Source organism: Microtus oregoni, unplaced genomic scaffold, assembly GCF_018167655.1.
Source record: "Microtus oregoni isolate MIOR12 unplaced genomic scaffold, Mior012 000011F_ref0000422, whole genome shotgun sequence".
In the NCBI taxonomy this organism is placed as follows: domain Eukaryota; kingdom Metazoa; phylum Chordata; class Mammalia; order Rodentia; family Cricetidae; genus Microtus; species Microtus oregoni.
Genome location: NW_024543070.1, coordinates 44338500 through 44349312, shown reverse-complemented (window position 1 = coordinate 44349312; position 10813 = coordinate 44338500). Strand labels below are relative to the sequence as shown.

Sequence of the window (10813 nt, the reverse complement as noted above, 5' to 3'; positions counted from 1 at the left end):
CATTCTTGTGTTATTTTTGTTTTCATACTTATTGTTTTCTATGAGCCTTTTGATGGATTAATCCATCATTTTAAAGACCTATTTGCCTCACAATATGTATTTTTTTACATTGTGAGCTTAAATATTAACCAATTTTAATAAAGTATTGGGGGGTTAATAATGCTAAAAGTCTCTTTAATATTCAAGTAAAATTCTTTTGAAATGCTTATGCTATGATGATTGTATTGGGTGCTGAGGGTTGAACCTTGGGTCTCATGCATGTCAAGTATATGATCTATATTCCAGGTGCGCTACACCACAATCCTATTGTTATAGTCTAATTTGGCTTAATTATTCTAGGTTCTCTATTGCTAGTGGTTTTGCATGCAACATAGTCAATGCAACAATACTTATAATTGACTTCAGAAATTCTCAAATATATCAATTTCACTTTGAAATAATTAGCATTATAGTGTTTGGAGGGTCACAATATCAGCATCCCCACAAGAGACTGGCAGACAACCGGCAAGAACAACAGCTACTGGTAAAGGCAGGAAGAATGTTACAGATGCTTAACTTCATGAAGCACGTAGATCTTTAAGATAGTTTCATGTTACAACTGTTTCCGTTTCATTGTACAGGACAAGCATAGCAATGCGGTGACATAATCGACACTCAAGGATAAGGTGTCTTCTTTCTTGTTAGTCATAAGAATATTCCTTCGACAAGTTGATTTATTTTATTTAAATCAAACTTATTTTGAGTTTATCAAGTCACCTGTAGTTACAGGTCAGCTCTGTAAGGATTGACATCTTAAATCAACAGACTTCTGGGAAATCAAGACAATATACAATTAATGATATCAATGGATAGCAGGTTGGAGAGTGGGGAAGAGCCAAACTTTTCTTGTAGCAAAAAACAACAACAACAACAAAAAAAAAAAAACAAAAAAACCCAAAAAACCAAGCTTGATTAAAATTTCTATTTATCATTTTGATTTCAAAGAGTATGTGAGGAGAGTTTAAGATAAGGAATACATCAGAATGTATGCTAGAATCAAAGGTTGTAATTAATAATGTTTTCAATGGTTGTATCTGAAACATGTCCTATAATAGATGGGGATCTTAAGTTAGAATCAATGGATCAAAAATAATATGGTACAATAAACTACCAGTCAAAATATTAACCTATGCAGCATGTAAATTTTAAGTGGATACATTTCATATTTGTATGAACAAACATTTCTTATTGTGACTGCAAAAAATGGAGATCGCTTTGTAGGACAGGCATAGTGTATTCAAAAAAGATCCTATAGCAGGCAGGATAATGATTCCCTCAAAAAGAAATTTGTCTCTATAAATTCAGGAACCATAAACTTTTTTTTACGTTTCATAAGGGTCTTTACTGATGCGGTTAAGAATGCAGACATGGAAATGAGATTATTCTGGTGAGCTCTGAATCCATCCTGGTCAAGTCGAGGAGTCATGATTTCTTCCACCTTCGGGAAGGAATGCAGCTTCTGACATTGGATTTAGCTTCAGGAGACCCATATAGGAATTGTGGCCTACAGAAATCATAAAGACATTAATGCTGTTTAAAACAAAAAGTTTTGTGGGAACCGGTTACAACCGCAATAGGCAAGAGGCTTATTCCAGCTAAATCAACGACATACTGCGTAGTACACGAACATTGTAACACTGTAACATTGTAACAGAGTGCAAAAAGATACTCTGGCTTCATTAACTTGGCGGGGAGGTGTCAGACAACGGGCAGCATCCATTTAGCTCATGCTAGAGAGGGTAACAGGCTGCGTGGTGTGCGCTTCTTCATCAGGGCGTTTCACGAGGCTAAAACTCCGGGGTTAGTTAACCGAACCCCCCTTGTTTACCTTGTTTGTGCAAGGCCTGCTGGTTTTGTAACAATAAACTAGGTAAACCCAATAAGACGACCTCTTAAAGCTCGCCCTCCTGAAGCTCCCAGACGACGAAGCCAGCACAAGGACAGCAATCTTTGCAAGGTTCACACTGTCCTTTCCCGCTGTTGGGGAACGCCACGCGCCTGGAGCCTCAGCAAAAATAAATAGATAAATAAAAGTTCAAAGTCGGCGATGAGTACCAAATCTCGCGATATTTGGACGTCCGCAGATCGACCGGGCCGACCGAGTCCAGAAGGGAGCTCGCCGGAGCCGGCTTGGAGGCTAACCCATCTTCTCGCGATATCTGCCGGGAGCGCCTAGGGGGTCGTTCTCGCGGGATTTCGGCACTGCGGCTGGTCGCTGCGGTGACGCCCACCCCGAACTCTGCGCTCCCGGCGGGCGATGCCAGGCGGGCGGCCTCCGAGCCGTGCCCTCTTCGCCGCCGACCGCTAGATGTCGAGAGCGGCGGGGCTGCCAGGCGCCTCCCCCTGGCCCGATGGACGCCTCCTCCCCGCAGCCCCGCGCGGAATCCCGCAAAGGTATGAGCTCCGAGCTCGCGCCTTTGCGCTGACACGCGCCCCGAAGGGACTTCCGGGAGAGGCTTCCGCGTGGTTTTTTGATTGGCAGCTGACGCTTTAGACCCCTTTCACCGCGGGAACCTGAACGTCAAGAGTTAGTGCTGCTCCTCTCCGTGGGAACAGACACCTCATCTTTTCAATGGGGACAGTTGAGTTTCATGACTATTAGATGAGATGTACGCAAGTGACTCCACTTTTGACCCGTAATAAGCATTCAGTAAATGTTAGATATTTTTCCTTTCCGTCTTTGCATATGCCAGTCACTAGACGATAGTAGGAATTTGTTAAGTGGATGAGTGAAGGTCTATTTAGTTAAGTTTTAGTCTTATTACACAGACAGCTTATTACATGGTGTATTGAAGCCGCGAATTCTGCCTCTAGTAGACCACCAAGAGTTTTTGAAGAAGGCATGTTTATTTCATAAGTATCAGGATGCAGGCTTGCCCCCTAACTTATATTAATTACAGTGATTGCTATAACTGATTAAAAACCGTTTTGTGTATGCCTGCGTGTGCACGCACCAGGCATGTGTACGTTAGGGGACAACTTGAGCACGTCAGTTCTCTCCTTCCACCTTGTGAGCTGTGGGCATGGAGCCCAGGCCACCAGTGTTAGCAGCCAGTTGGCTTACAGGTGGAGCATCCTATAGACCTCACAGAATGGATATACAGTTGACTGTTTGTTGCCCAGGAATCTTCTGATAAATTTTGCTTTTTCCTTTGAGGAAGGTCTCTCATGAAAGCAAGGCGGGATCCAGTGCTAAATCTCAGAGTAGGCAACAAGCCCTGAACTCCGGGACTATAAATTGATAAAGTCATCATAATTAAGGGCCCACAAATATAAATGCCTTTGTGAGTCTGTCTGCTAAAGGCAAATAAGTAGAACTTTTTTTTTATTGATTTTATTGAGCTCTACATTTTTCTCTGCTCCCCTCCCTCTCTCTCCCCTCCCCTTCAACCCTCTCCATGGTCCCCATTCTCCCAATTTACTCAGGTGATCTTGTCCTTTTCTACTTCCCTTGTAGATTAGATCCATGTATGTCTCTCTTAGGGTCCTCATTGTTGTCTAGGTTCTCTGGGATTGTGATTGGTAGGCTGCTTTTCTTTGCTTTATGTTTAAAAACCACTTATGAGTAAGTACATATGATAATTGTCTTTCTGGGTCTGGGTTACCTCACTCAATATGATGTTTTCTAGCTCCATCTATTTGCCTGCAAATTTCAAGATGTCATTTTTTTTTCTGCTGTGTAGTACTCCATTGTGTAAATGTACCACATTTTCCTTATGCAGTCTTTGGTTTGGGGCATTTAGGTTGTTTCCAGGTTCTGACTATGACAAACAATGCTGCTATGAACATAGTTGAGCACATGTCCTTGTGGTACGATTGAGCATCCTTTGGGTATATACCCAAGAGTTGTATTACTCCGTCTTGAGGAAGGTTGTTTCCTAATTTTCTGAGAAATCGCCATACTGATATCCAAAGAGGCTGTACCAGCTTGCACTCTGACCAGCAATGCAGAAGTGTTCCCTTTACCCCACAACCTCTCCAGCATAAGTGTCGTCAGTGTTTTTGATCTTGGCCATTCTGACAGGTGTAAGATGGAATCTCAGAGTTGTTTTGATTTGCATTTCTCTGATGACTTAGGATGTTGAGCATTTCCTTAAGTGTCTTTTAGTCGTTTTAGATTCCTCTGTTGAGAGTTCTCTGTTTAGGTCTCTACTCCATTTTTTATTGGATTATTTGTTCTTTTGATGAACAATTTCTTGAGTTCTTTGTATATTTTGGAGATCAGCCCTCTGTCCAATGTGGGGTTAGTGAAGATCTTTCCCATTCTGTAGGCTGTCGTTTGTCTTGTTGACCATGTTGATTTACAGAAGCTTTTTAGTTTCAGGTGGTCCCATTTATTAATTGTTTCTCTCAGTGTCTGTGCTACTGGGGTTATATTTAGGAAGTAGTCTCCTGTGCCAATGCGTTCAAATGTACTTCCTACTTTCTGTTCTATGATTTTCAATGTGGCTGACTTTATGTTGAGGTCTTTGATCCTTTGGACTTGAGTTTTGAGCATGGTGATAGATATGGATCTATTTTCATTCTTCTACATGTTGATATCCAGATATGCCAGCACCATTTGTTAAGTATGCTTTCTTTTTTCCATTTGATATTTTTTGCTTCTTTGTCAAAAATCAGGTGTTCTAAGGTGTGTGGATTAATATCCATAAATGATCCCTGGAAATAAGATGCAGGGAAACTACTCACTACCTTTCTTTGACATTGTTCTTCATTTTATACCCATTATGTGGTACAGTGTCTGATAAATAATCAGTGTTCAAATCATGTATGTTGAGTGTCAAATTAAGGAATTAGGTTTTAAAAATCAGAGGCAGATGCATCATTTAAAACAGAAATTATGTGTTAGGAACTGCCATGGTATCGTTAGCTCAGGCTCAGCTAGCGCTGTCCCAGAGAGAAGACACTTGGACCTGCACACCCTTCGTGCCTGGACAGTAAAGTAGGGTTAATTTCATAATAGAATAACAGTTCTCAGTTTGGATCTTAAGAATAGAGTGGGAGAACATGTTTTTTTCATGTGTACTTAGGATGACTATAGTAAAACCACCTCAGCAAAGTTAGTGGGAATAATGCTTTTGAGGAATAATTGATGAAGACCATCACGGTGAGTTATTCCTGCTTAAGACAGCTTATACCTCTCATTATAACCAGAAATGTTTTGAAGTTCTAACTGGAACTTCTCAGGAAGATCCTAGGAAAGCACTGATGGTCTTGTGGTATCAGTGAGGAGTGTGTAAGAAAAATAATCCCCAGTATCCTTACAGTTATAGCTGTATAATTTCTTAGATCCTTTCAATGAGGAATTCCATTTGGAAAATTACCTTTTCTTAGTGCTCTCCATTTTGTTCTCCTTAAGCTGCTTAGTAGTATATTCTAGGAAATCTCTCCCCACTCATGCTGTCTTCAGAAGAGAAAAAAAGACAGTTGGCTGAATAGTTAACAAAGAGTGAGTTCAGGTGCATAGAAATCAGTATCTTCAGTAATGGCAGGATCTTACAAAGGGCTCTTAGGACTCATTTTTGTCTCTCTTTTCAAGACTTATTTTATTTAAGGTGTATGAGTGTTTTGCCCGTGTATTTATGTGTACCACATGTTTGCCTGGCACCCAGGGAAATCTGAAGAGGGTGTTGGATAACTTGGAATGGAGTTATAAATGGTTATGAACCACTGTGTGAATACTGGGAATTGAACCCTGGTGTTCTGCAATGGCTTCAAATACTTTTCAGAGCCCTCTCTTACAGTTTAAAATATTCAACACCCAAAATAGATAAGCTGTAATGGTTGTGGTGTCATTGTAGTCAGATAAGAGGTTCCCTTGGCCTATTACATACCGGTGTTCAGAGAAGGATGGAGTAAACAAAAAGCTCATGTCACAGAGTTGCTTTCCTGAAGATTCCAGCTTACTCTTTACTGTGTCTGTTTCTCTTGCTGTATCATATAAGGAGAATGTGTATAATATTTATGAATCAGAAAGAATGTTTAAATCAGTGGATTTCAGCTCTGGTTGACCATCAAGATCAATTTTATAGGAATACATCTGATAATATATTTTAGAAAAATATGCATGAAAATAAATATTTATTTTGTTTAAGTTATTTGGAAAACATGTTATATTTTCTTTTCTCAGATAATGAGGTATGACTTCGTGAGCTTTTAGAAAAGCTAATTTTCTTTCTTCTTATAGACAGGTGGTATCCAGGAGAAAGATGTCTTGCTCCTTCTTCAGATGAGAAAAAGCTTTGTGAAGCAACCATAAAGTCTATCACTGTGGATGAAGATGGGAAGCCATGTGCAATTGTCCTGTATTCAGATTTTCAGGAAAAGAAAATACCTCTTCAAAGACTTCAAGAAGTAAAATCAGCTAAAAATTTCTCCAGAAGTTTTATATTTGATGATGAAGATTTGGAAAAACCTTATTTCCCAGATCGAAAAATTCCACCATTGGCTAATGCTTTTAAATTATCTGAAGATGGAGACTCCATTCCTTACACTATTAATAGGTATTTGCGCGATTACCAAAGAGAGGGAGCTCAGTTTCTCTACGGACACTACATCCAGGGAAGAGGGTGTATTCTCGGTGATGACATGGGACTTGGAAAAACAATACAGGTATTTATATTAATTACTTTATAATCAGGGTAAGCTCATCCTATGTATAAGAGTGCATTAACTTATTCAAATCTCTTTTTGTAATACCACCTGTTACTATACGTTTTTGTTTGTCTCATTAGCTAGATGGTAAAGTTTCAGAATTGAGAACAGTGACTCGGTGTGTCACTATTTTATCCTCAGTACTTTGTTAATATGTGGGGAATAACATTTTTCTTAATTTTTATTCTTAGAGAAAATGCCATATGCAATATAAAAAGTTAATTAACATCTAGCGCCCCAAGCCCTTTAAAAACGAAGCAAAATAGCCTTTGCATTTTAAAGATAAATTTGATAATATCTGTAATTCATATTGTAAGACTCGAGCTTTGTAATGAAAAATGAGCTAAATCGCCTTTCAAAGTGGCATTTAATTATACATTTTTAAAAATATATTTTGGTCGTTTTGTTTTGTTTTGTTTTTTTGTTTTTCGAGACAGGGTTTCTCTGTGGCTTTGGAGCCTGTCCTGGAACTAGCTCTGTAGACCAGGCTGGTCTCGAACTCATAGAGATCCGCCTGCCTCTGCGTCCTGAGTGCTGGGATTAAAGACCTGCCCCACCACCGCCCGGCATTTTTTACCCTTTCCTAACTCCTCTTAAATCCTCTGCCTTTCCCAACACCGTATTCTTTCCTCTCTTAAACACACACACACACACACACACACACACACACACAAGCAAAAAACCAAAGAAACCAGGCAGGGAATCAACCAACAACAACACACACTCAAAAGAAAAACGAAACAAAGAAACCCATGGGATTCATTTTGTGCTGACCAAGGACCCTGACCATAAGACCAGCTCTGGAGTGTGTGGTTGATACACCCATTGCCACTCTATTGAAGACAATGGGCTTTCCCTCTTGATCAGCTATCAGTTGTAAATAGCTTCTTGGCTAGGGAGTGGGACTTCATGCCCACTTCCCTTTTTCCATTCTGGGAAGCTGTCTGTCTTGAACTTGTGCAGATCTTGTGCTTGTTGGCACAGTTTCTGAGTTCATGTGTGCTTCAGTCTTACTATACCTAGAACATGCGATTTCCTTGGAGTTGTCCTTAACTTCTGGCTTTGTAACCTTTCTGTTTCCTCTTCTGCATAGATCTGAGCCTGGAGGGGAAGGGTGGGATAAAGACATCCCATTTAGTGCTAAGTACGTTGAAGTTTGTCACTCTCTGCATTACCATTTTTTTTAAGCAAGCAAAAATCTTTTTGCAAATATTGTTCTGAAACATTCTCTGTTTCTTTTCATCTTCTGTGAGATGAAAAACAATAAGGAATGTGGTTATCTCTTTTGTCTTATGAAACCCACTTGTCACCCTCCTTTTTTTTTTTTTTTTTTTTTTTTGGCTAGGCCTTTGGTTCGAATGTTTGAACTGTTTCCTAGTCTCTCATTTATTCTATATCAGGAGGTAACTGCAGGTGAGGGAAGGTGACTTATAAAAACGTTTGCTTGGCAGAGTTTAGAAGGGAATGCCTGTGAAAGCAAAACTTTTCCTGGAAAATATTTTATCTTTGAAATGCAGGTTATGACTTTTATTGTTCTAATGTGATAGTCTTAAATTTTTATCTATTTATCTATATATATTCTGTAAGCAATTTTGTAAATATTCCATAGTAAAGAACCTTCTGATTAGTTTCTTCTGAGGATTAGTTTTAAAAATCTTCATTCTAAATTTGTCATAGATCTGTAAATTGAGATTTGTGTAGACCTGTACTGTGGCAGTGAATTGTGGTAGACCAGGCCTGATCTTCTCCAGATATCCATGTTCCTTTTGCTGTGGAGTAGTAGACCAAGTACAGTGTTTCTCTAATCTTGCATGTCAGTGTAGTTTTGATAGACTTAGGCCAGTAAAAATAGCATAGATGAGATGAGTACCATTTTGGCCCTGGCCCATGAACTACCTGTATGATTCTTCACATCCTTCTTTCCCCTTTGTATATTATTAACACATTATAGTTAGCATCACTTTAATTATATCAGGCTGAGAGATTTCCATGGCTTTAGTCTCCCTGTTCACTTAGGGTGTGTTCTCAACTAAAGGACAAGTTTATACCTTTTTTTGGGTGTGGGTGAATGAAGCAGTAAAGTTAGAAGTTAGTGTATATTGTTGTTATTATCATTAGTGTATTTAAGGAATTAGGTAAAGCTGATTTCTAATTGGATCTTAAAATGTAGTTACGATATTTTACAAAAGTCTGAGTGTTTTTAAAAATGATTTGTTCTTAATTATGTGTGTATGTGTGTTTCTGTGCATGAGTATGAGCACATATGTGTGCAGGTACCTGAGGTGTTCAGAAAAAGGTGTATGATCCCCTGGAGCTGGAGTTGCAGGCAATAGTGAGCCACCCAGTGTAGGTGCTGAGAACCAGACCTGGTCCTCTGCGAGAGTAGTGCACTTCTTAGCTGCTACACCATCTATCGCTTCAGCCCTAGATCTGAGATTAAGTAAGTGAAAAGCATTTCATGTTTTTGCTTTAGGGAATTTGACAAATCTAGAATTAAGATTATTTTAGAAGTATTCTAAAGTATTCTATTTGTTTCCTCTAGTCACTTTTAATAACTTTTGTGTCTCAGTTTTTGTTCTATGAAGCACCCACTTGTGAATTTTTGATAATTTTTTATTTTGGTGGTGGTGAGTAATTAATATTTCTAACTACTGAGCCTATGGCTTAAGATTTTTTTTTAAATGAACAACTTTTATTTCTTCAAATAACTCTAATTACCATTCCTTTTCTTCTCTCATTTGGGTTTAGATAATTGGTATCTACATATTAAAATCACTTTTCTCATAAGGTGTGTACTGACAAACACATGCATGGATGCAGTCACACTTGTAATTCCAGCACTTGGGAAGGATAAAGCAGGATTGCTACAAGTTTGAGGCCACCTTGACCAGGTTACTAAGTGAGCTTTAGTCTTCCCTGGGCTAGAGAAAAAAGATCTTTGTCATCCCCCTTCCTTGTCCCCAAATCCAAACTTTCCTTTATAGTTTTTCTACTTTCTTTTATAATTTTTCTCTAGATTTCAATATTTCTATAATTTATTTATTTTTTTAAACTTATTTATTTATTTATTTATTTATTATGTATATAATATTCTTTCTGCGTGTATGCCTGAAGGCCAGAAGAGGGCACCAGACCTCATTACAGATGGTTGTGAGCCACCACGTGGTTGCTGGGAATTGAACTCAGGACCTTTGGAAGAGCATGCAACGCTCTTAACCGCTGAGCCATCTCTCCAGCCCCTATAATTTATTTTTTAAAGTAATGATTTATTTACTTCTATATGAATACCCACCTCATACACTTTCATCCCAAATCTTTAAAACAACCTTGCCAATATTATTTTTATCATTTTTGCAAAGAACTATTTAGGGAGTTGAATCACCTTGCTGAAGTTCACACAGCTGCCAAAGAACTAGAGCTAACGTTTCAACCAGCCAGCGTCTAATTGGTTGAACGTTACTTGTTGTTGATCGTGTGACTACACATGCTTTTTCTTATTTTTAGCCTTCTTATTTAATTTTTGGAGAATAGCCACTATTTAAAATGGTATGTGTATTGATGAGTTGTGGTACCCTACATTAAATTGGCATTGCCATTCATTAGATAAACAAAGGTACTAATCTATGAGGCAAATATTTCTTCCTTTAAGGAATTCATTTTTTACAGGAAAAGAAAAATGTATAGTTTATTCTAGAGGCTTTGAGAAGATAGTATCCATGGATAGAAACAAATAGTAAGGTAATATCTCAGATGAGGGAATAAAGAAAGAATTCATCAAATGGGCAGAATTGTTCTGAGATGATGGCCATGTGGAGTTTTATGTGTTCAAAGGTAGTATTATTATATGTTTGCTTGTTAATTCAAAGAAAGTACCAATATTTTTATGCTTCCTCTGACATATTTTTGTTTGTAGTTTACTGATTAGTTTGTCACATGTACAGTGAAATTATGCATAGTGATAAAGTCTTTTTTCTTCCCAGGTTATTTCATTTCTGGCTGCAGTTTTGCATAAAAAGGGAACTCGTGAAGATATTGAAAATAACATGCCAGAGTTCTTACTAAAAAGTATGAAAAAGGAACCCTCTTCTACGGCCCAAAAGGTAAAATGTCTCGAAGTGTT

General features: G+C 38.4%; 1 protein-coding gene and 1 long non-coding RNA gene across 2 annotated transcripts in view; one reads left to right on the top strand and one right to left on the bottom strand.

The window, feature by feature from the left end:
• Positions 1–695: 695 nt before the first annotated feature.
• On the bottom strand, positions 696–2079 carry LOC121453627. Its single transcript, XR_005975034.1, has 2 exons — positions 1868–2079; positions 696–1543 (listed from the first exon to the last, which is right to left on the bottom strand). It is a non-coding gene; the product is annotated as an uncharacterized LOC121453627 (long non-coding RNA).
• Positions 2080–2155: 76 nt separating this feature from the next.
• Positions 2156–10813, top strand: part of LOC121453626 (DNA excision repair protein ERCC-6-like 2) — an 83956-nt gene continuing 75298 nt past the window's right edge. The window contains exons 1-3 of the mRNA XM_041660519.1: positions 2156–2433; positions 6227–6651; positions 10674–10793. Of these exons, the coding sequence (XP_041516453.1) occupies positions 2391–2433; positions 6227–6651; positions 10674–10793 (588 nt within the window). The 5' untranslated portion in view covers positions 2156–2390. The remainder of the gene's footprint in view (positions 2434–6226; positions 6652–10673; positions 10794–10813) is intronic.